General features: G+C 41.8%; 2 protein-coding genes across 4 annotated transcripts in view; one reads left to right on the forward strand and one right to left on the reverse strand.

Annotated features, from left to right (window-relative positions):
- Positions 1-15,010, reverse strand: TRMT1L (tRNA methyltransferase 1L). Its single transcript, XM_002190981.6, has 16 exons — positions 14,738-15,010; positions 12,040-12,192; positions 11,116-11,178; positions 10,194-10,307; positions 9,161-9,225; positions 8,690-8,819; positions 7,053-7,176; positions 6,578-6,657; positions 6,068-6,314; positions 5,188-5,400; positions 4,211-4,401; positions 2,848-2,926; positions 2,006-2,172; positions 1,744-1,803; positions 1,264-1,390; positions 1-1,141 (listed from the first exon to the last, which is right to left on the reverse strand). Exons 1-16 carry the CDS (start codon positions 14,853-14,855, stop codon positions 838-840), a joined length of 2,235 nt encoding a protein of 744 aa, XP_002191017.5. The 5' UTR covers positions 14,856-15,010; the 3' UTR covers positions 1-837.
- SWT1 (SWT1 RNA endoribonuclease homolog) overlaps positions 14,911-24,617 on the forward strand; it is a 24,671-nt gene continuing 14,964 nt past the window's right edge. For all 3 annotated transcript variants that reach the window (XR_003961710.4, XM_030279463.4, XM_030279464.4), the window contains exons 1-10: positions 14,911-15,038; positions 15,832-15,906; positions 17,982-18,040; positions 19,395-20,133; positions 20,782-20,853; positions 20,992-21,048; positions 21,650-21,779; positions 21,908-22,009; positions 23,555-23,743; positions 24,082-24,175. Coding sequence is in view for 2 of the 3 variants with exons in the window: in XM_030279463.4 (XP_030135323.4) it covers positions 15,841-15,906; positions 17,982-18,040; positions 19,395-20,133; positions 20,782-20,853; positions 20,992-21,048; positions 21,650-21,779; positions 21,908-22,009; positions 23,555-23,743; positions 24,082-24,175 (1,508 nt within the window). In the remaining variant the exon portion in view is untranslated. The remainder of the gene's footprint in view (positions 15,039-15,831; positions 15,907-17,981; positions 18,041-19,394; positions 20,134-20,781; positions 20,854-20,991; positions 21,049-21,649; positions 21,780-21,907; positions 22,010-23,554; positions 23,744-24,081; positions 24,176-24,617) is intronic.

Here is a 24,617-nt window from a genome sequence, read left to right on the forward strand (position 1 = left end):
TTTGGCTGGAATGCTGCCATGTATTTAAGGAAACCAGAACTGCCAACACCTGGCAGCTTTGCTCGTTCACAGAAGAGATCTTGGCTCAGAGCTACTATTGACAATTCACCACAAACTTCACCTGAACACCCACTGTGGTCCCTTGTCCCCGTACCTTGCTGCAGCACACAACCACTGTAAGCTCTGAACAGACAACTACCTAGAGTGACTACACAATTCACTACAATTCGGTTACAAACTGAAGTTCAGCAACAGCCATGTCACCGCTCCTTCCTGTTCTCCTGGGATCAGCTCCTGCCTGGAGGCAGAACCCTGGAAACAGACCTGAATGCAGAGTTACATGTGCAACCTGGAGCTACAGCTGCACCCAGGCAGGACTGCCTGGCTTTAACTCAGAGGGCATTTTATCCTGTGCTGTTACCTTACCTGAACGTGCCCTCTCTCTGGATCATAGCTGGCCAGGCTTTAGGAATGATGCATTTTAGGAACAGGCTGTTTCACAATAACGTCATATTCCAAAATACTGAACACTGTTGGCCCTGTCCCACCTCCTGGATGCTGCGCTAGCAGTAGGGCTTGGACAGAGTGGAAAGCAGCCTCCATGCTTCTTCAGTGTGAAAAGGAGGTGAGCATAAAAGCAGCCTTCCCACAGTGCTGGTTCTGCGACCACAGCCATGCTGGGATCAGGGCTTAGTTCTGTTACCTAAGTCTAAACTGTCCCTTTGAAATACAATAGGGTGCTCAAAAGGGTAAAACTCCAGCTTGGGCAAAGGGAGTGGCTTACTGGAACAGGGTGTGCTGAAGTCTGTAACATCCTGATGAACAAACCCATCTGCATTATTCAGCAGCACAGTGAGTGGGGTACACGGCAGCAGCAACCCCAGATTTATCATCTTCTGCTACCTCAGCCTCCTCCACCTTGATTGCTGCAGCAGCTGGAACCTCTTCTCCTACCTGGATCTCTCCAGGGAGATGCACAGGGCCCTCTGCCTGTGCCCCCACGTAGGTGGGAGTGCTGTACTTCAGGAGAACAGTCTTGAACTGCGCCAGGGGTGCGTTGGTGCGGACTCCCATGGGGTCGAAGTGGGTTCGGCTGACGCGATATCCAGCCTCCGACAGATAGTTCAGGAACTTATTTAACCTGGGAAGAAAGGCAGCAAAACCAAACCCCTGCATTGAGAACGGACATGGTGCTGACAGGGCTGACTCAGAACAAGCTGTGTGTCAGTGTCAGAGCAGGTTGGAAGGTGAAGCCACACTTACTTTGGCATGTTCATGCCCTTGATGCTGTGCCGGTGGATGTTGTAGTAGAACGGGGGGTGCTCGGCGCTGTGCTCGGCCCGCTGGCGCTTCGCCACGCTGCGCAGCACCTCCTCACTTTTCCTCTTGCCTGCACCACAACAAGGCCACAGAAACCACTCAGTACTCACAGGCACCCCAAAAACGCCAGCAAAGCCTCAGACAGTACACACAAAAACAAAGCCATGCAGCAACTTCAGCTGTGTGCCTGTTTTTGTAAGCTGGTGTTTGCAGAGGTAAAATTGGGCCTGAATTTAATCAACAGGCCATTTTCAGTAGTAACAAGTAAATTAAACTGGCCTTCATAGAGTATTTGGCATTCTGCTTTTACCAATAAATATGATTCTGGATAAAGATAAAATAAAATCAGTACTGGGTGGGAAAAAACTCCAGAGTGCAATACTGTTAAATACAAAAAAAGCTACACCAAAATGCTCCACTTACCATGTCCTAAGTAGGATTCTGCAGAAGTATTTGATGTTCTAATATATACGCCACACTCTTCTAGAATACAATTATAAGGCAAAATTAATTCCATTGTTAAGTGGCAAAATGCTTTAATTACATGAAAGGAAATAATTCAATTATTCAATAATGCATTCAAATCTATGGATACACTGCTGTTAAGTAACTTATCACAGATCAGCGTCTCTAAAAATCACCACAAAGCCAGTCCTCTCTGTGAACAGGCTGCTCCTTTTCTTACCTTGCTTGTTCTCGTCACCAGGACTGTGGGTAGAAAAATGTTTCAGAGTTGTGCCCTCTGCTTCACAGATTAATGTCTTCAGAAGTGGTTGAGCTTCATCCAAGCCATACTGCACGGCCTCCAGGAGCATCCTCCTGAGGAATCCAGTGTTAAAGAGAGCTCCTGACCTACAAAACACAAGAGAAGTCAAAAGTTAAGGCTTCTTAATGGAAGCTGCTCCAAATTCTCCTGCCCAAATTGATTAGCAATTATGTTACACTGAATTGATTTTTTTGCTATGACAACAACACTGGTCTTGTTTAAAAAAAATAAAAAAAAATCAAGATCTCAAGAACAGTCATTTTATTTCTGCCCCAAGATGTTGAGAAAGTCATTCAACCCTACAAGAAAGATACTGTCGATTGCCAACCGCTTTTAATACTGATCTGAACTGGCTAAATACTTAACAATATTTATTCTTGTTTCTACAAAAAATAATTAACATGCCATGTAGTATTTATTACTATCAGCCCATGTAATGATTTATTTAATAAATTCTTCACAAAAGGAGTTACTTCTGGCAAACAGAGGAACACAGAGGCAGGTTCTCCTATGCAGGACATATTCCATAAGTGCAAGGAATGTGAAAATTTAAGCTGTGTTTCTATTTATTAACTGCTCGGAACAAAAGGAAAAACTGAACATCCCACTAAATTCAAATCTGCACTCGGTTTCCTGAGCTCCTCCTGATTGCCATACCTCCTTTTGTAGTGCTAAAATAAAAATGGTTATGGTATGAATAGCTGAGCTTCAGAGCTCCTGGAGCGACTCTCCAAATGTGTCCTTACCAGATGTGAACTTACCAGAGAGGACCAAGAAGCACTGCTGTCTTCCCAGGCATGCTGCCGTGGCAGTCACAGGGCAGCTGCTGGTAAGGGTTTTCTGCAGCAGAAAAACAGCATTTAAATTGTTTGGAAACAGCCAGCCATGCCTGTGTTACTGCACAGACAGAGAGATGCAGTGGGAGCTCACTTCAGTGAGGTATTTGGAAGGACAACAGCAGAAGTGTGACACTATTTTCACTTCTGCCAAGCAGCTCATGGTGAGATTTAGTGGTTGACTTGATCTGTAATCAGTGTTAAAACACTGAAATTAAAAAAAACAACGTAACTTCCCTATGTTTCTTTCAAGAAATAAGGAAAATATCTGCCTTCCAACCTTTACATAAGCAGCTGTCCAGGTTAACAGTAAGTGCCAACTACAGAATCTGAAACACCATCCAGTTACATCTGCAAAACACAGTGCACCTACGAGTCTTGTCCAGTAAGCCCTGTGCAATTCAGGCATTAAGCAAACAATTCACTTACAAATTTAAGATCTCTACCATAACACTGTACTCAGCTACTCATCCCCATTATTAAAACTTCTGAATTTTCAGCAACTTTTTAATACCAGGCTAATTGAACGCTTATGCATCTGACTTTGAGCAGGGCAAAGACACCATGAGTTGACAGCAAGCTATCCAAGAGCCTCTAACTTGGAAACAAGGTTTTAGCATTTATATTCATTCAAACCAGCATCTCCAGGAGTGCAGATTCTGTATCCTGACTTTGCTAACCTGTGTGTAGGCACAGCCCATTAACAACAGCAGGGGAAGGCCAGACTGCTCAGTCCACTGCATTTTAAGGAACTGAAATGCAGCAGAAAAGCAATCTGACACCAAAAGCTATCCAGCTGCTGCCATCTGAAGGAACCCAATAGTATCAAAGGCCTATCCTCGGGCTTTTCCTGAAGTGGAAGATCCATGGACATACCAGGCATCCTGGCAGCTCCAGCAGCTAGAGCAAGCTGGGAGGATGTCCTGTGTAGAAACAAATCTCAGAATGGTTTGGGTTGGAAGGGACCTTAAACCCTATCCAGTGCCACCCCCTACCATGGCAGGGATACCTTTCACTAGCCCAGGATGCTCCAAGCCCTGTCCAACCTGGCCTTGGTCACCTCCAGGGATGGGGCAGCCACAATCTGAGCGATTTGTGCCACAAATCCAGTCCATTTACAGGAAAAACCTTGCAGACAACTGATCCAGCCCATGGCCATGAGGAACAGCGCCCTCTCCACCTCACACATAGAACTCATTGTTATAAACAAGGGAATTGCTACTAATGGGATGTAAATATAAACAAGGCACAGAACAGAGAGACAAATTGCAAAAGAAAAGCCATTTACCTTCCACCATATTGCCCTCTCTCTGGAAAACCCTCTCTTCACACCACTTGCAGTGGATGAGGTATCGGACCTTCTTTGCAGAGTCATCTGCAGGGGTTGGGCCCCGTAAAACTCTGACCACCACCAGAACAAAGTGTTCCAGAGCTACTGCCAGCAGCACTTCGATGCCTTTGTTACAGCGAGCTGCAGCTCTGGGGGGAGAACACACACAAAAGCCACATTGTACTGAATTCAGCAGGCAAACACTGCCATGGACACCTGAACCTGCTGCACGGTTCTTCAGCCCATCCACTTCCTAGACAGGGGTACTGAAGATTTGAGAGATCAAGAGGAAGTGTTCTTTCTGAAGTGCCTCATTTTGTGGCCTTTCTGGCAGACCGAGCAAATCTAATTTTACTTCTTCTTATCACAGCTAGAAATAGTGGTCTGCCACCTGCACCATCACATGTGCAGGGAGAGGACAAGGGAAATCTAAACATGTTCATCTCAGTATTTATGCTCTGGCATTCTCAAACCCTCTGGTGATTTCATTTCCTCCTCATCTTTCCCAAGCAGTTGTCCCACCCTCTTGCCTGTACTTTTTTCTCCAATTAGGTTTTAGGTCTTCATTTCTTTAACAGACTGAGTTTAGCTACGGTATCTATATGCAAATAACTGATTTCACAAGTCATTACTCACATTCATCTTTTTAACCTCAAGTATGAGGATCTGCAGTGGTTCCACTAAAGGAAGTGTAACTGAAAGGCTTAGCTAGAAGCCATTCAAGCATTTTCTTTTGTATTTTAGGAAGTCCTGTGGAGCTCTAAAATGGCAAAATTGTAGAGAAATAGAAGAGTTTGCAAGTCTGGGTATTTTTTTTCACATTACCATCCCATTGCCCCTACCCTGCTGATGCATTTTTGCCTTGCCCAATCACTAATTATTTCTAATAATTACCTAATAATTTTTTACCCTAATTGGAAATGGTTTGGCAGTACCTTGCGACAGCAGCAATTACAGTCCTGGCAGCCAGCTCCTTGTAGTACTCTGTTCTGACAATATTGCAGCCGTAGTGACGCAGGGCCACGTGCTGAGCCTTGGCATAGAGGGAGCTGATGTCTGTGGATGTCACTGACACAATCCCAAGGTTTCTCACGTTTCTAAAGGCAGAGTCCAGGTAATCCACAGAAGTTCCAAAGGGGTCCAAATGGCTGAAAAGAAAGGATGTACCACTGAGTGTCTATAAATGCTCCAAAGTCTGGCTTTACACTGAGGAAAGCACTGTTTTATAACCTTCACCTATGATCACATTTAAAACAGGAAGAAAGAACAGGACTAAAACTTCCAGCAATGCTTAGATCTGGATGTTATTCATTAATAACATACAAAAATCCCATCACTTATTTTGATATCTGTATAGGGTTTGAGTGCATGCATCTATATACCCAACCTGGAAGAATCAGCCTGCTTTAATTCAACGTTAATATGCTGCAAAATAGATAAAAACAAGAAATGCAAAAACCAGTATTTTAAACTAAAATAAGTTTTAAAAAAACCCAAAACTGATTTGGTATTTCCCTTCAGCAAACTGACAATGAAGTTATAAAAAAAAAAAAAAACAGCCTTGGTTAAAATTTTCATGTATTTTTATAATCCATTCTGAATGTCAAAAAGGTTAATATTTTTCCAGCACTTTCTGAAACATTTAAGATTAAAGTTCTGTCCCCTCACCATTTCTGGGACAACAAAATTACATTTCAAGTGACTGCTGGTTGATTCTTTTATCATTCCAATTTCTCCAAATAATCATATACTGTGAAGTGGGGTGGGGTGTGTCATTACCAAACCAGAAAATCGACAGAAACATTCAACACTCACATAAAATCAAATGATCTCAAATGCATGACAACATTGGCATCCATTTTTGTCACCTCAATGGTGTCACTGTTTTCTTCTCCATTTCCCACAGTTTCACCATTGTCTTCTTCCTTAATGCTCAGTTTCACCTTCATTTTGTTTAAATGACAATTTTCCTTAATAATTGTCACAGAATTTTCATTACAATCATTAATTGTAACTTTCACAGAACTTCTGAGGTGCTTTGCCCACTGCAATCCCATGATACCTGTGGAAAAGTAGAATTTAAGGACAGTAATAAGACAACTGATTTAAAGAAGACCACTGAACTTTAATATTATTACAGCCTTTTTAAAAGCCTTAATACAGCTTTTGATAGCTGTCTTTTTGTATGGAAGCTCAGGACTCCCTGCCTAAGAAAGAAAATAATTGTGTACTTCACATTATTTTTGAGTATGTGTTGTCAGTTATGAGTCACTGCTGCTTCCTCCTATTAGATATTAACCAAAATGTTAAAGAAATGGACTTTACCAGTGGCACCAAAAGCATCCAAACATTCAATGGGTTTGCGCTCCCCAGCAAGTACAGCCAGTGCACAGAATATCAACTGCCTGGAAGATAAAAATGGCCATAGTCTGTAAGTTGAGAGAACAGAGAACATTTTTGCTTCCCTTTAAACTAACAGTGGGATATTTAAGCTAAACTCCACTTTTTACAGGGAAGAACTGTAAATAAAAACCTCAGTTGTGCTGAAAAGTTGAATTCTACAGCAAGGTATTCTTAAAGTAAGATCTACTAATTACAGGAAAACATTTAATTACTTCAGAAATAACACTATTTCACATATAATGGTTTTGGATATAAATATTATTTATCAATAAGGGTTTTCTGATGAGAAACTTTTTCCCCTGCCCTCTGAACAGAGGTTTTGCCTTTCAAAACACAGATTTTTCACTACAAACTCCCCACCCCCTCTGATGCATCCTCCCACTCCCTGCTCTCTCACCTGTTGAGTTTCATTTTAGGATTAAAATAGGAATCTGTTTTCTGGGGCGTGGAGTGGTTGGGAAGAACCTGCACATCTGTGGCTGACTCCTTCACCACTCTGTAGGACGACTTGGGAGCACGAGCTGAAACACGTAATTGAGGCAGAAGGAAAGAACTGGTGAGAACTGAAATTAATATTAACATTATTAGTTGGTAAGTTACATTGAAAAACTGCTCCCATAAAGCAAGAAGTCTGGGTTATGCTGCAATCCAACCAGCACATGGACCAGTTTACAAGGATGAGGGGAGAAGCAGGCAATAATTCATCATCTAATCTCAAGTGGCAAATCAGGATCATGCTCTACTGCAATTTTCTTCTTATAAAATACCAGACTTGTTTCTTAGTTGGGCTCTTATGTGTATCCATTCCAATTTTAAAAAGCCAGCCCCTGAGCCTGAGGCTTAGCACATTTGTTTTGCATGTTTAAACATAATACATTACTAATTAATTAAAACCCTATTAACAGAATCCTGAATGTGTCTCAATGAACTACAAAAATCCCTGAAAATCCTTGATCTATTTTAAGCTATTGAACAGCCCCATGAAATGTTCATGAACAGCACAAGCACATGGACAATTCCAGCACTAGAGTTCTGTGTAGATGGTCTGTGGCAAAACAAGCTTTCAGATCTGACAACTGTAAACACAGGCTGCCATTCCTCTAAGCAATTCATCCCCAGTCTAAACTGTACCTAGGAACAACCAGTAAAAATTTGTAACAACTGGATATGTCCCAGTGCTCACCCTGCCTCTCTCAGGGCTTTCAAACACACACATGGTGTATCTGGTCCACCTTCAGGAGCCCCAAGAGCAGCCAAGTGCCTATAGACCACAAAACCTCTGGATTTCTCCTCCCACCTTGAGGAGATGCAAATGCCTCATGCGTTTTGTTAAAAAAATGCTAAGTGAGCCATTCTTTACTCACAGCTCTGAAGGGAAGCACACAGACATTACTGTATTTCATAGCACAAAATCTATAAAGATATGGAATGTGGTACTACTATCACTTTTCAGACATGCAAACTGATGCCCAGGCATCAAACTACTGGCATTCCAATCATTTAAAATGTTTGTAACCTAATTTATGCAAATTAGAAACCAAAGTCTCATTCTGGACAAAGTCAGGTAGGACTGCAATTTCCAAAGAACTACTGACACCTCCATCCTGATCATCTGAGACTGAAAAAATATCACCTTGTTTTGGGAACCCAGCCAGGCTGGTGCAGTCTGGATGAAAAGCTAAGGATTTTTACACTGCAGAAAGATCTACTCCAGACTTTTTTTTTCTGTGGATGCCACGTCCTCACTCTTTTGGAGGCACACAAGCTGGTACTTACAACATTAAGGGTGAGGGGAACCCTATAACACTATATGTGTTCTCAATAAGAACTCAGGGACTGATCAATGCAATACTATATCACAACTCTGCTGCACCTCTGATGAAACAAAAGCTCTGAAATATTAAGGACAGATTTTTCATTAGAAAGGCTAACTCTGTTTCTGAATTTTTCCTATGTCTCCCACCCCTTGTCACAGTTATTGCATGTGGTCTATAACAGAAAAAGACTGAATGTTTCCTGTCAGCCAGAGCTCACCTGTGATAAACCTTGACTCAGTCTCTCCTTTATTCACGTGACGATTAATGTGACCTATCATGTCAGTTCTTCGTACTATAGTTGCTGAGCAGATGATACAGTGGTAATGAGCTCCCATCTTTGAAAATGTCTGTAAAATAGTGTCTTTTAATGTAGTTTCAAATACATAAAACATGCTTGAAGTAAAACTGAACACAGCATATGAGAAGTCTGTTACCTCTAGAGCATTCAAAATATCTGGAATCTACAGCCAGAGCTGATGTAGGCAGCTGTTCCCCACAGTAAGAGAGGTACAAGCACATGCAGCTACTCAAGGGCTCTACCACACATCCTGGACTAACAAGCTTTTGGCATCACAGACAGAGGAGCAAGTTGTATTTGGCAACTCAGCAGATCTCGAAAGTTCCCCTCAGTCACCCAATTCCCCCACTTAGTACAGTAGCAAGAATTCCTGTGATTCAGCATTTTTACCTGGTCTCCAACAAGGTTGGGTTTTACTGGCCGACAGGATAAGTGACAGATGCACATTCTGTACCCTGGAAAACAAATGCCATCCCAGACCAGTTAATGAACAGCATGTCTGTGGCCTGCACCACGTGCTCTCACATCAGATTTCACCAGACAGCAACAAAAGAACATCACCAATTATCTGGTACATTCACTCTCTGCACAGGGAAATTTATCAGCTAATTATATGCTTTAAACTTCAAAATGCAAATAATTTAAAATTGATTAAAATAAGTCTCTGAGTATCTTATAAAGCTACACCAAGTCTCCAGTTCAAAAGGGCCTGTGAGTCTTTCACAAAAATATTGCTACCTGGCTAAAAGACTTGTGTGAAGACAACTATAAACAGATGTTACAAAGTTAAAGAAAACCAAAATGAGATACCTGATACTCCTGTTGGAACATTTATAGTGCAACTTTTATCTTGCCATCCTCTAAATAGTCACTTTATTTCCCACAAACCCATACACCTGGATTTTTAAAAAACACACACTGCTCACTTTATTTTCCCTTCTAAATTTCTTGCAGGGATTTTAATGCATCTTACAAGCAGATCACAGAGTTTATTTAAAAAAAACATTAAAGCTACTAAATACTGATACTACATAAAGACTTCAAGGGTTTATCAGAACCCATGGAATCTTTATGATCCACCAAAACTGATCACCAGTGTGTGTCTGATTATTATTAATATATAACTAAAACTTTTATTGAAGTAGTTTTCATGACACATTATTTTAAATTTTATGGTAATTTTCATGACATACCAAGCAATTATTGGTGCTTTTCTAAAGAGAAAATGCATAATTGTAACCGTTCTCGCTGGAGGGTTCTTTCACATTTACATTTTACAACCCACCTTAAAATTCATTCTGTCAAAATATGGTTCTAATCCAGAGCTGGTAACAAAATACTTAAGAGGAATTTTGAAAGATGAAACACAGAACATACCCTCAATTTCTTCTAGTGTTTACTATTCAAACTCAATTGCCATTACCTTCAAATTCAACAGAAACCTTCCAGTGCAAATTCTGCAAGTGACGATGGAGTTTGTGGCTATAGCAAGCTTTGAATTTCTCTTCAGGACACAATGGACAAGGCGTCCTTTTATCTGAAAATACAATTAAAAACTGTAAGAAACATGAAATGCAGTTACCACTTCTGTTAGCTGAGATGCAGGCCAAGAGAAAAAAGGCTGAAAGTAAAATCAACACAAGTTAGAGATGAAATCCTCAGGGAACATTCTATTTCATGCACAAACTTCAAATTTAAGTGTTGCCTCTTTCTGCTCCATAGACTATAGACCAAAATCCCTATAGCTTTAAAAAATATTAACTTTGACAACCTTTGGGTTTTGGTTTCTAGTATTTTTTACTCCAGCAACATGAAGCTAATAAAAGTTCTGAGAAGTACTGAGGAACAACAGAACTTTACAGATGACATGCAAAGACTTGAAATGTTTAAAAAAACAAAACAAAACAAAACAAGACTCCCAACAAATCAAGAGGTTAGAAAAAGATTGTGTTGTTCTAACTCCTAAATCTTTTGGACAAAACAAGCAGCTGATATCTATTTAAGCTGCAAAATAAGGCAGTGTACCGTATATAATTTTGAAAAATATAAAATAATTCTTGAAAATCCTGCATGTGAGACATAAAAAACAAAGGCAAGGCTGTGTACAAAGGTTACTGCTTCAAGGGCTTCAACACCTAATTAAAAACTAGCTGAATGTCAAACAACCTCTCAGGCAGAATTTAGCAGAGGAACAAGAGAATAAATGAAAAAGCCCTTTTTTACAAAACCCCTCATCTCTAAATATGATAAATATATGTAGTGTGATAAAGATAAAATCTAACGGAAAATGTAAATACCTGTAACACAAAGATCTGTGTTCTGGGACACTGCTGTGTAAAACTCACCTTCTCTCAGGTCAGCCAGTTTCTCTAGATCAGCAAGGTGCCTCTGAATTGAAATATGTTTGTCTAAAAAAAAAATCCAGAAATATTTAGAAGTAAAACATTCTTAGTTTAAAATTTGCTTTTAGTTTATTGCTACTTTTCTATGCAACATATCAAACCTAGCACTGTTAGAGGAATGACTGCAGTAGCGACTGAAAGACTTGTTTTTGTCCTTTTACTTCCATGGTAGCACAAATGACTGCAAAAATTATCCCCAGAATAGCTGCTTAATAAGATCCATGTATTTTAATATATTTCTACTTCCTTTTAATACTGACACACAAACTTTATAAGATAGAAAGACTCTAATTAAAAAAAAACAGCTGAAAAGATCAAGTCACATTCCCTTTACACCTGGTTTAACTGCTCAGCATTGTTAGTGAATGCAAATCATGCACAAAAGCAGTACAAAACCATCATATGAACTCACTGGCAACACTAAGTATCAACTATAAGTGGACCAAATTTAAGAACAATTATTCATTGTAGAGCCAGGGTACATTAAATTCTACAATTTTTTTCTTTCCCTTAGTGAAGAACCATTCGTAAACCATTTAACCTTTAAATCTACCACCTGATTTTTCAACTTATCAGTCAGAATTTGCCAATACCAAAAAAATTAGATTGAAATCTGCTTTATTGATTCCAGCACACTAAACTTCCCAGTCCACTGTAACACACATTCTGTAGCAACTTTAAGCTTTACAACGTTTTAACAGCATAAATCTTCAGGTTTTCTTATGCCAGACAAAGCAACTGATCCACATGGTCAGGATACAGAGGTGAGTTTTAAAATGAGATTTCACACACTCTTTACCTTTCCTACCTAGTATTTCTACCTTTCCTCCAGCACATGGCACAAATATTAAGAGTTTATTAACAAACCTCGTGGGTAATCAGATGATACATCCAAAATGTTGCTATCAGATTCCCTTGGGCGTTCTTCCTCTGCTCCTTTGTCTTCTGCATCCAATTCTGACTCGGGAATTTTCACACCAATGTTGTTGCTTTTCACGTTTTCAGAGATCACCAAACCATCTTAAAATCAAACAAAAACACCGTAAAAGTGTCATTGATGTAACTGAACTATACAAACATGTTCCAAATAATGTGGTGCTGACTACAAACATGAAGGAGGAAAAAAAAAATACGTAGGAATGAATTTTCACTCCAATTATCCTTGGAAACCACTGTGGAATAATGTCATTTTGGACAGCTGAAATGACTATTCACACATCAGTATCAGATGTTTAAGATGAACAAAATAGCATTTACACGTGTTTTTTGGCAGGATGCAGTGATGCAAGGCAAAGCAGGCAAGGAAGAGCTTCAAATTCTCCTGACAATTTACTATCAGCTAAAAAAGTTTGGTAAAAGTTTAGTTCATGAATCACACAGTATGAAAGAAGGGACTTAGGCAGGAATGTGCTATCAGCACAGGCAGAGATGAGGGTAAGTGCTGGTGCCATCATCATTAGCAAATGAATTATTTGCCTGGCCTGGTGAAGAATTTCAAGCATTTAATGAGGCTGAGAGATGGGGCAATAAAGTAAGAATGAGAATAGTCAAACCCGGGGAAAATAACTGAAGGAAAAGGTGGAAATCCCCAGGTGTGGTCTGACCCTTCTCCGAGGGATATAAGGAAGCACTAGGAAAGGATTCAGAAAGCCACATAAATCTATAAATATTATCCTGCTCCCAGCAAGATTCCAGGGGACAGGTGGGACTAGTCAACCATGAGTAACAAGAAACAAAGCTCTGGCATTGCTTTGCAACTACTGAGAAGCAACAGAGCAGGCCAAGGCTTTCCAGCCTGGATGGGACAGACAGGAGGTGCAGAGAGAGCACAAAAGGCAGCCACAAGCTGTCTGTCCTGACACACATACTGGGATGCACCTCATGGAGAAAATACGGACCTACAAAAAGGTTTGTGTTGGAAGTTATTTCCAGAGGATGCGGGAATGGATGGTTGTTCTCTGGATGTGGAGGGAGCAACCTGGGATAGTGGAAGCTGTCCCTGCCCATAGCGGGGCTGGAACAGGATGGGCTTTAAGGTTCCTTCCAACCCAAACCATTCCATGATTCTCTGATTTCACTGGTCTTCTCTATCCACCTATTTCTGACCAAAAGTTAAGACAGGCTGGAAGGATCGTACAGCAATTCTTCAGATTCCCCTGGCCTACTTCTGTTTGTTTTCTTTTAAACATTGCTGTTGGGTAAAAATATCTGTTATTACAAAAACTGACCGAAAGAGAAAATGCCAGGAATACCAGAAGATAGGGGCTCAAAAATCTGAAAAAACAGAAGCACAGAGTAAAATAATTCTACCTATCTTAAAATCTATCAGGAGGTGTATTGCTACCAAGAGATTGTTGCTGTGCTCCTCACAGACCTGTTTTAAGACAACAACTCACCTAAGAAAGATTTGCATGAAGCCTACTGCTCCATTAAAAAGTTGCAGGATTCCTGGTGATAGTTTCTACATGGTTTATTAATATAAAGATAGAAAGAAAACGAGTAAGTAAAAGCAAGTTTAGTAAGAATTTCCTAACAACTATTGATTAGTAGCGGGGAAAGTGGAAACAGATATAAAAACATATAGTGAGAGTACAGCAGCTAGAAAAAGTTGGACAGTCTGCATCTTCAGAGCACGTGGAGATGTTAAAATGGTTGAAAAGGATAATACGCATATCTGTAAAAAAAGCTAGTTAATATGTAAATGTACAAAGAGAGATGTAAGCTTTCACATTGAATGATGAAGAAAGGCAGGCTGCTACCGAACCAAGAGTCAGGATTTTTTAAATGCCCACCGGGAATCACTGATCACACACAAAGAGAATAATTCTTCTTCGGAGAGCCTAAAGTAACCCTACACGAGAAAAAGAATTAATTAGAAGAGTCAGTTCACGCCACCCGTAAGGCTGCAGCAGCAAAGGGCTGGCAGCAAGGGCTCACCCTGGGAACTGGAAGTCCAGCAAAACCAATTTACAGGATCCCAGAGCGGGTCAGGTCGGAAGGACCACGGTGGTCCAACCTCGCTGCTCCAGCAGGCTCATCCTGGAGTACAGGGCGCAAACACGGTTTGGTTTAAAAATCTGCGAGGAAAGATACGCGGCTAAGCCCGCACTTCGGGCTCCCCAGGGGACATCATAGAATAATAAATGATCCTCAAAGGCAAAGTATCGGTAAATTCGGGGAAGAAAGAAGCGACAGGAGCGCGGGTTGAAGCGCAGCGAGGCCCGGCGGGAACACGTGTGGCCCCGCACCGCGCCGGGAGAACGGGAGAACCGGGAGCCTGCGCCTCCCAGCGCGGGCGGACAGAGACGGGAAGCGGCCCCGGATTGTAAATTCAAACCCGGCCGCGGTGTAAATTCAAACTCGGCCGCGGTGTAAATTCAAACCCGGCCGCGGTGTAAATTCAAACCCGGCCGCGGTGTAAATTCAAACCCGGCCGCGGTGTAAATTCAAACCCGGCCGCGGTGTAAATTCAAACCCGGCCGGGCTCCGCATGGCGCCCGCCCGCCCTCAGCCCGGCACAGAGGGCCCGGCTCCCCTCAGCCGCCCGATCCCCGCCCGCTCTCACTGAACGCCGCCGGCTCGCCGCCGCCTTCACGGTCATGGTTGTGGTTTTCCTCCTCCTCATCCTCATGGTGCTCCTGCCGCCGCCCCAGCGCGGCCTCCGCCGCCTCCAGCGCAGCCATGTTCCCGCTGCACGCCGAGGCAGAGCAGCTCCGCCTACACTTCCCAGCGCGCCCGGCCGGCCCGGCGCGCACCGCGGCGGAGGAGGAGCCGCGCCGGGGCCGGGGCAGCCGCGCTGGGCACGGCCGGAGCCGCCCGAACGGCCCCGACAGCCGCGGGGCCCGCCCGGGGAGCGGCCGAGCGGGGTGAGGCACGGCGTCCTGCGAGGAGGGAGGAAGGGAAGCTGTGTTGGCAGCGCCCCGGGTGCCGTGCGGGCCCCCGCGCTGTCCCCTCGGAGGGAGTGGGGCAGGAGCTGCCGCCCCTCAGCCCCGCGGGAGGCTCCCTCAGAGCCGGCTACTGCCGCGCCTCAGGGCGGAGCCGCTCCCGGGCTCCCCTGCTCGGGTCCGGGGTCTGGGAGCTCCGGCTGGAGCCTTCCACAGCTCCCCTGAGCTTCCTCTTGGTGTGAAGGGGCTGCTGCGGGGTGTCACTGTGACTGCTCCATCCTCGGGAGGGGCCGAAGGTGACAGCCACACGGTCGGGACTGCCTTGGACAGTCACAGCTGCAGCTGGGCTGGAAAAGCCCAACAAGCCCCTCGAGCCAAGCTGTGCCCGGTCCCCAGCGTGGCGCAGCTCAGAGCATCACGTCCAGGCCTTCTTTGGGCACCTGAAGGGATGAGGACTCCAACGCCCCCTGGGCAGCCCCTGACAATGTCTGATGGTCTTAAAACTTGGTTATACCGCTTAGTGTTGAAGAATACTAGTTTTTGTTTGTTTGCTGGTACAAAATAGGTGTCTCTGAGGAGGTGTAATTGCTGTCCTTTCTGCTCTGGTGTCCCCTCAGATGTGAATTAACCCTGTTGAGATCTGCTGTGTCTCTGTAATGAGAAAACAAAAGAGAACTATTATAAAGTATTTTTCTCTGTGCAGTTAAAACTTATTTTTATCTCATCTGGATCTAAAAACTTAAGCAATAAAGACAACACACTTTTTTTTTTTTAGGATTTGAAGATGTCTAAAAAGAAGCTGAAGAAGTTATGTGGAAAGGAAGTCTCTTCAGATGGCCAGGATGACAAAGTAGGAGCAGAAATATTATTACTTTTATATCTTTAATTCAACCTTCTACATTCAAGAGAACGTTCTTTAGCAGCCTTGTGGTAGAAGGATGAATCTAATCTAAAGACAGTATCATAAAGAACAGCAGGAGGGTTGAGCTGGGCACATAAATGTGTTTTTCTTCAGAGGCTGTGAATAGTATGGGTATCAGAAAATAAGAGAATTTTTCATTTCAGTGTATCTTTCTGTTTGAGGAAAGTTGGGTTTAATACTGGTCCTGAAACCAGTGCTGTTTTCTTGGACTGTTCTGTGTCTTGGATCATATATCCTAATTTTCTGATTAACCACAAGTTGTACTTTTGATGAGCGACTCAAGCATTTCTTTGTACACGCTGAGACATAAATTAATGACCAAAATTCTCAGCATATTCTAGTACATACTTGTATCTAGTGAGTCAGCTTTCACTGAATCACTTGTAAAATGCAGGTGCTACAGGAGTTGTCACCTTTTGGTCATACTTGTATGTAGCTTCCTATTATTTTTATAGTTTATGTCCACTTCTGACAAGTTACTTGCTCTCAGAAGTGCAATACATAGTTGATAAATTAGTAGTTTATTAAATCCACACTTAAATTTGCTAGATTTTTTTCCTGTTGGATTTTTCAAGGAATGTGTATAAAGTAAGGGAGCTTTTACCTGTCTTTTCAATAACTTTTTGAAACTGTTAATGAATGACCATGATTATGGCCTTATGAACAGAATTATTCATGTTAGAAGCTTTCTGATCATAGAAAAAATGTTGTTCAAAGTCAAATGTTTGTAGCCATTATTTCTTGCCCTGATTTCCTTACTATTATTCAATTTGTCTTCTAAAATTAACTTAAGATGCTTTATTATTTGGGGTTTTTTTTCACTTCTGTAATGCAAAGGGTAAACACTTGGCTTAAAACCCCACACTGTAGCTTATTGCCATTGCTGATGCCTCACCAGTTTGAAGAATAAAGCTTTAACAGCAAAAAGATAAGGAAATCTCTAACAGGAGCAAGTGTCCTGCAGTGTGATCCCAGCATGGGTGGGAGGTGTTTTACACCCCAAACTGATCGTGCTGGGAGGAGAGGAGCAGTAAGAAAATTTGCTTATGATGATTAAATTAAGTGAAAACTTTTGAGAAAATGAGGAGATAGGTTGAAAAGAAATATTAGAAATGTCCTGAAAACTCATAGTTGTCAGGGAATAGGCCTTGAAGAGAGAAATGAGCAGCTGGAAATGGTTTTGTTATCACCAGAAGTTGTCCCAGCAGCATCATGAGCTCCACGTGCCCCACGGGAGCTCCTTCACTGCTTTCCAGCTGCTGGGGACAGCAGGGGTGCATGTGACCCCGGGGAGAGCCTTTGGAATTGTCTGTCATTCTGTTTGTTCTTTGCATTGCTGGTATTGGTCCTGCAGCTCCAGAACCACCCACAGGCAGAAGTTCTCAGAACTGCCTTAATTTCGGACTCCCCTGGTTTGTGCAAGCCTTTGATTTTTGCATTAAGTGTTCTCCAGTGTGGAAGTAAACCAGCTAAGGTAGGAAAGATCACTGCAGCAGTGATCTAATGGCCTCACTGAGTCAGCAAGCCCCAGTTATTGAAGGAGTGAATTATTTGTGAAAGGATGAACTGTCTGGAGCTTCCTGATCCAAAATAATCCACGTGTTACCGTTCTCTGTTGTAACTTCCTACATCCTGCTGTGGTTTTGGGAAAACTGAGTCGTGTAACCCAGAGGTGTATTAAAACTACAAGTGGACACATGGTTTTACCTGAGTGAATGCCTGTGAATTGATCATGGTAGGAATGTTACTATCTCAGACCTGTAATTGTCACGGCTGTAGTGGACCCTGTTGAATCACTTTGTAAGCATTAAAGTGCTCCATGATTAAATCACGAAGTGCTGCTAGACCCTTTGCACCCTTATCTTTGCATGCAGACCTTGGCACCCTTTGGCCTTACTGTTTCTCTAAACAGCCAAACCACCCAGTCTTGACATTGTTTTATGAAGGTTGGTTTTTTTTTCAACTGCAGTTTCCTCTGTAAGCCCCTGAATATTCTTTTTCAGAACTCTGAAGACAGAAGATCTTACAAGCACACTGTGAAAGGAGAAACAGAACTTCAGAGGTAAAGCCTCAGTCTGTCATTAAATAGAACTACTTAAAAATATAACAATCACAGATCATGTAATGCTGAAGACTTTTTTTCAACCTGTTCACCAAATAAGATATGGTATTTCTTTGGATATTTTAAACCTAGTATACAGTAAATATAATTACTGAGTATTTTCTCTGTTCTTATAAGAAAGTTTCCTAATAATTTTTCATATAGTTCACTGATTTATTAAAAAAATATGGATATTGATCTAGTATCGATATCCAACTGTGACGGACAAAAACTCTCTAACAGTTTAAAGTTAGAAAGTGTGTGTTTATTCGATGCCAGGCAGCGTGCGGGATTGCTCCCAAATACACACCGCACCTTCCAGGTGATTACAGAGTCTTTTTATCCATACAAGTATTGAATACCCAAAATACAAATACATATTCATAATTTTGGTACATCCCATTCCCCGCTTCGTATGCTAATCACTCCAAAAGCTATTAAGCATGCGTAGTTTGTCCCTTGAAATGGGTCGGTGGTCCCTTTTATGGGGAGGGGTCCCAAAATGAGGAAGTAAATGAAGTCTTCCTCGTTCTGTCCTTTCTACCTTTTCAATGCAAGTATGATAAATGAACTCTTGGTAGAACTCCCATTCCTTGTCTTCAATTGGTTTCAGAACAGAGGAGACCCACAATTGTCTTATGTTCCTAAAAGCTATTTGTCAGTTTCTATATTCTTCATTATAAACCCAGCTAACTAAACATTGTGCTGACAAGCAATCAATTATTAGTTAACTACTAACTTCATCAAGGCCTACTCATTTAATATTCTTTTTTTTTTAAATTAACTCTAGTAAGACTTATTTCTCTTAGCTCCTCAAAATCTCTAAATGCCTTAAAGTTTACGTTTCATCACGATTTCTGTAGAATGTTACTATATTCCCCTCTGTTGTTCCTTTTCCAAGTTCCCCAGTCAGTGCAGGATAAGCAGTTTGAAAGCTGTGTGTTTTGGCACTGTATGAAAAAGCTGAGTTTTTAGGTAACACACCTCCTTTATCACTGAACTGCTGTTTAAACTCATCTGTGTGATAAGAAGAAACTCAGCTGTGTAGGGTGTCTCTCAAACCAACAGTGAATGCAGAAAAAGTTTTTCCTCCATTTTCTTAAAGCTAAAATGGCTGTACAGAGTGGAGAAAGGTAAATCCAAAAAATGCCGTATCAAACTATTCTGAAGGACAACTTTTGCTTCAAGTTCATGTTTAGGAATATGGTGCTCATAAATGCTTAGCTCTGTCTCAATCAAATGCAGGTGCCTTTTTTGTTGCTCTTTTCCATTAACTGAGCTAAATTACATTGCTTTCTTGATCGTGTTTCTGTAGGTCCAAACCAGAGAAAGATGGGCGTGAGAAGAAGCGACACCGAAGTTCTTGTGCTTTTCACGATGCTGATGGAAGATCCCAGGAAAAATCTCCAAAGAGAAGCAAAAGCCCGGATGGTTCTTCAATTCAAACTGAAAAGCAGAAGAAAATTGTGATCCAGTTTAAAGCCAAAGAAATCAAACATGGCAAAACCACCCGCACTCCTGATGTGGTAACTACCAGCAAGGAAAGATGTCGCGGTGATGGAGTAGAAGAAAAAAGGCTCTGGTACAGCTTTGAACTTCAGAGGGACAAGGCACTGAAGAAAAAGAGAGAGAAAGCTGAACTCTGTAAACGCAAGCTAAAAGCAGAACAAGCTATGATAGAAAAGTTTAAGTCCTCTGTATACGAGGTACCACATAAAAAGGCAGAGGGCTCAAAAAAGCGGAGTGAAGATGTCAGAATTCCCAAAAAGCCACCTGACAGCTCTGCAGGGACTAGGCATGGTGATAGACCTGCCAGTAAGGAACCAAGTGCATTATCTAGCTTCTGGGAAGAAGAGGAGGAAGAAGAATATAAGGACTTTGCTGAGAAAAAGAGGTACACGAGTAAACACAGATCATCACGCTCCTCATCCCAAACTCCGCCACGATGGGACTCTCGGAAGCGCAAGAAACACAGAACTGGTTCTCCTAAATCTCCTGAGCACTCGGGAACTAAAGAAGGAGACTTGGAAACCACAGCATTGCGTTTTAAGCAGGTAATGAGAGCCCCATTCTTTGTATTATGTAGATGTTTCAGGATAGTTTCTTATATGAGCAGACTGTCTTCTTACAGAATCCAGACAGGTTTCATAGCTAACTAGGTGGATTTTTCTGATCCTAATGTAAACTTTGTTTCCATGTTCCTCAGCTGAATGTTAAACAGACCAGAAGAGTAAAGGTCTTGGAACTGTGTCTGCACAGATACTTTCATGGCTTTGCTTTGCTGCTGGGGGTGTGGAATACTTCAGTTTAGGTATAAATCAGCTGATTTTTTGTTTTGAGCTGATACAGTTATTTCATTTTTTGAATGAATAAACTGAAGTAATGAAAACTTGCTGCCAGACAAAGTATTGCTAGCAGAGTGATGCCTGGGGAGTTTGGGATGGATGTGGGACTAAATTGGTATGTGTGCTGCAGAACCCCTCTGGGCAGCCTGGTCAAGCACCTTCAATGTAAAAAAAAAAATGTGGGGCTTAATGTTCAGATGGAATTTGCAGTGTAATCCATTGTTATTTATTTAAAAGAAAGCCATGCATCTAAGCCCTATTAAAATGATACTGTAGATGTTAATAACTGTAGTTTATGTTCCTTATTCACTTGGGAGTATCCAGTGTTCTCTTTCTTCTGTTCCTGCTTGTTTCTAGAATGTTGAGGACCCCTGCACATCTGACTCCTGCCAGGGAGGTGAGGTCAGAAAGCCTGTGCCTGTCCCAAAGGTGAGTGAGGGACTTGTTTAACACCGTGGGCTGTATTCCAAAACTCCTGACATGGGGATCCCTTTTACCTCGGTATTCCTTGATATTTTGTGATATTGGTGGGATGTGTGTTTGTGGTGTTTATAATTCTCCCTACAGAGCTCTGAAGACTTTCCACCCCTTCAAGACAGTCAGAGCACAGAAACAGACCAAGAGGTTGGTAATGCTTTGATTTAACACTTCTGTGTTGTCTTAAAGACCAAGGGCACCGACGTTGTGTACTGAACAATTCCATGACCTTTCCTAGTATTTGGCATTGTTGACTCATGATCTACACTCAAATGTGGAGCATTTATTTAAAAAGCTAAGCAAACTTGCTGAAGTGCTGCTAATCAGGAACTTTCTGAGATAAAGAATGTCTTTCTGTTACCATGTGCAGCAAAAGGGCCTTCACAGTTGGTCACGTGCTCCAGCTATCTCATTTTTCATCCTCTAACTTTTTAGTTGGAAGAGAGACATATTTTTTAAGTGTCTGTTAGGAAACTTGCAGTTTGTTTAGCAAAAAAAAAAAAATACAGCAAAGTTTCTGAATACCTTGTAGAAAGGTCATAAATCTTTCTAGGCCATATTTTGGATGTCTTTACTGGAGAATATGTAGAAGGTCTTGTGGATTTACATTTCCTGTACTGACTTAAAATTTTTCAGACATCATTTTGAGGCAATTTTAACAGCTTTAATGCAAAAGTTTCTTTCTGGGGAATAATGATGAAGTGATCCCTCACAATGGATTATACACATGTTCATTTTCTCACTGTAGATGCAAATAGTTGAAGACTTGCACGTTGCTCGTGTGGAGAAGAGGATGGCCCTGTCTGTAGTACAGACCTGTGGAGAGCTTACAAGCATGGAGATAGATCTTCCAGAACAGGATTTAAATATTTCTGCTGGTGTGTCATGATCGGATCTGCTTTGCTCTCTAGTTGCAACAAGTAATCACAGTTATTGATGGTATGAGTAGGGAGCACACAACTGATTCTTTCTGCTGGTTTCTCTTTTTTCTCCTCTTTTCCCCTAGGAGCCTTTAGTTCTGGTCTGAACATCCTAGTGGTGATTGACACAAATATAATGATTAGTCACCTTGAGTTTGTGAGATCCTTGAAATCTGAGGACATACCAGGTATGTAAATATGTTCCAATGAGTAAGATAATGTAAGAAAAACAGATGCTGTAAGAGCTTCAGGCTACTTGAAGGAAACCAAGCCCTGGGCTCCTTAAAAAGGCAGCAGGTTTCATGCAGAGGCAGAAGGTACACACTTGAGAGCCTGGTTCTGTGAACCCAAACAAACTGCATCTTAGGGAAACCTCAGCTGTGGAAGCTGAACCTACTGTGCTTACAGCCCATGTACCTGCAGAGAATCATGGCAGATACTCCCAGGAATATGCTTGAATTCTTAGCAGTAAATAAGTCTTAACACTTTCTAAGAACATAATTTAAGCATTCAACCCCTTACTAGTGATAACTCTCTTTTCTAGTCTACTTTTAGCATTTCTCTTTCTAGAAATATAAAACAATGTAAAAAGCATATAGCAGTCAGTCAGTGCTTTGTTTCTGTCTTGGTAAAGGTGGCAGAACTGAGCAATTTCTCAGGAATACACAATGCAGACCCTGGCTTTAATATTTGCCTCTAATCTACTGGGAAGCTGTTGGTTGTTTAATGTCTGTAGGATTGGGATTGTGCATGTCAGTTTTTGGTAGGCACATCTGGAATCTGTCAGAATGCCTAGGGTGCTTTGATGCTTTCAGCTAATGAATACACTTATTCCAGCCACCTGGAAAATACCTTTCCTTAGGGCCTGAGTGATTTTCAGGAGTATGTCAGGCTGTATTTCTTCTCCCAGGTCAGGAATGCTGCTCTCTTATATAGGCTGAGATGCCTTTTTAGAATACTGCAACTCCCAGTGTCTGGTCCTGCACCAGACCCACTATGTTGAGAAGGCTGCTGATTCAGAGCCTATTTATTGTAAAGCAGGTGGTTATTAATGCATTTTTTCAAAATTCTCTTCTCATAATGTGAATGAGAAAGAAAACAGTTGAAGTATTTGTCATGGGGAGACCAACAGAACAGTTGTTAAACTTCTGATTTACCCCTGCATTTTATATAAAAACTTTAAAGTTCAGGCCATACTTACCTACAAATAAAACCATGGTCCAATAGCCACACTTTCTGTTCCTGATTTAGGAGTGCTGGTTGGCAATGAGCACAAGCCCTTGCTGCTTTTTTTTTTTTTTTTTTGCTGCTTGTTTTGGCACAGTGACTGCTGTGGTCACTTGGGTGTGTGCAGCCTGGTATTCTAGCTGCTGTTTCACCTTGCTGCAACATCTTACAGTGGGTGTGTGCCAGGATAATTGGTGCAAATATGTGTTATTGATGTTGTCAAAGTATTCTGCTGATGGAAATGGTGTCTCCCTTTTGTTTGCCTGGTACTGTCACTTTTCTATGTAATCAGTGTAGTGCCAGATTGAGGTTAGATTAGAAAGAGGGAAGTTAGCCTTTTTCAGCTCATTTTCAAATACTAGATTCACTTGAGCAGGGACTATGAAAACTACTGGGAAAAGGTGTGAACTTGCATAAATATGCTGCTTGAATTGAAAGTTCTCTGTAATAGTTTGTGTCAGTCCTGCAAATACCTTTTTTATTGGTGGTGTTTTTTTTCCTTCCAGGAGTTGATAGACTTACATTAATAATTCCCTGGGTCGTCCTACAAGAGCTGGACAACTTGAAGAAGGGGAAAATGCTGCAGCATGTTCGGGACAAAGCTATCCCTGCAGTGCAGTTCATCTACAAGTGTCTCAAGAGCCAGGATTCCAAACTGTGGGGGCAATCCATGCAGCTGGCTTCTCAAAAAATATGTAATACATGTGCAATCCATTTGTGCTGGGTACTTCATCCTTGCACGTCACCTAGTGGCAACCTTAGAATTCTGAGTTTAATGGAGACTTCTTCACTCTGCTGTTCACTAATTAAAATGAGCTAATTTCTTACAGCAGCCTTCAGAGTGTAGCCAAGGCTGTGGCATGTGAATGTCTCCACTATCTGTTGTTTTACCAGTTGTTTCTCACTTTCACCTTACACTTGTGTCCTTGTGTGGGGAGTGTTAAATGTCCAAAGAGCACCATGAGTGCACTGAGGTGTTTGTGAGGGTGAGTTGTGCCCACATCCCTCAGCTGTGTCTGCCGTTCCTTTGCAGATGGGCTGAGCAACGAGAACAATGACGACCGTGTCCTGCAGTGCTGCCTGCAGTACCAGAACCTCTTCCCACAAGCTCTTGTCGTCCTGTGCACGTGAGTTCCTGGCTGCCTTTAGCTCTCCTGCCACACTGCTTGCAAATCAGGGCTTAAAGAAAAAGCACCTTCTGAAGTAAGCTCTTGGAAGGGCAGTCACCCTCTTAAAAGCTAGAGTAGAACAATATAAACTACTAGAATTGGAGCTGGGATCACCATGAGCTTGAGGCTATTCAATTTTAAAACTTGTTTAAGCATAGGTTTCTCAAATTTTATTCTGGCTTCTCATAAAAAATACTGCTGAAGTTACAAAACGAAAAAAAATTTGTGAATTAAGGATTGCGATCCAGTTAGAGACTTTATCTCTGTTCCCAGCCATGTGAGCAGAAGCAAAGAAAGGGGTTAATCTTAGAAAGAGGGAGGCTGGGGATGGATTTGCTGCTGTTCCTGTTTGTGAGGATAGCAGCTGACCTCTGGGTATTGATTCTGAATTTGATACAAG

This window comes from Taeniopygia guttata, chromosome 8 (genome assembly GCF_048771995.1).
Source record: "Taeniopygia guttata chromosome 8, bTaeGut7.mat, whole genome shotgun sequence".
Classification (NCBI taxonomy): domain Eukaryota; kingdom Metazoa; phylum Chordata; class Aves; order Passeriformes; family Estrildidae; genus Taeniopygia; species Taeniopygia guttata.

Coding starts and splice junctions, on each gene's coding strand:
- TRMT1L (XM_002190981.6), bottom strand. CDS start 14,855: ATGGCTGCGCTGGAGGCGGCGGAGGCCGCGCTGGGGCGGCGGCAGGAG. Junction 5,401..6,067: donor TTGAGATCATTTGATTTTAT/GTGAGTGTTGAA, acceptor CTTTCTTTTCAG/CCATTTGGACCCCTTTGGAA. Junction 2,927..4,210: donor AGAGGGCAATATGGTGGAAG/GTAAATGGCTTT, acceptor TTTCTGCTGCAG/AAAACCCTTACCAGCAGCTG.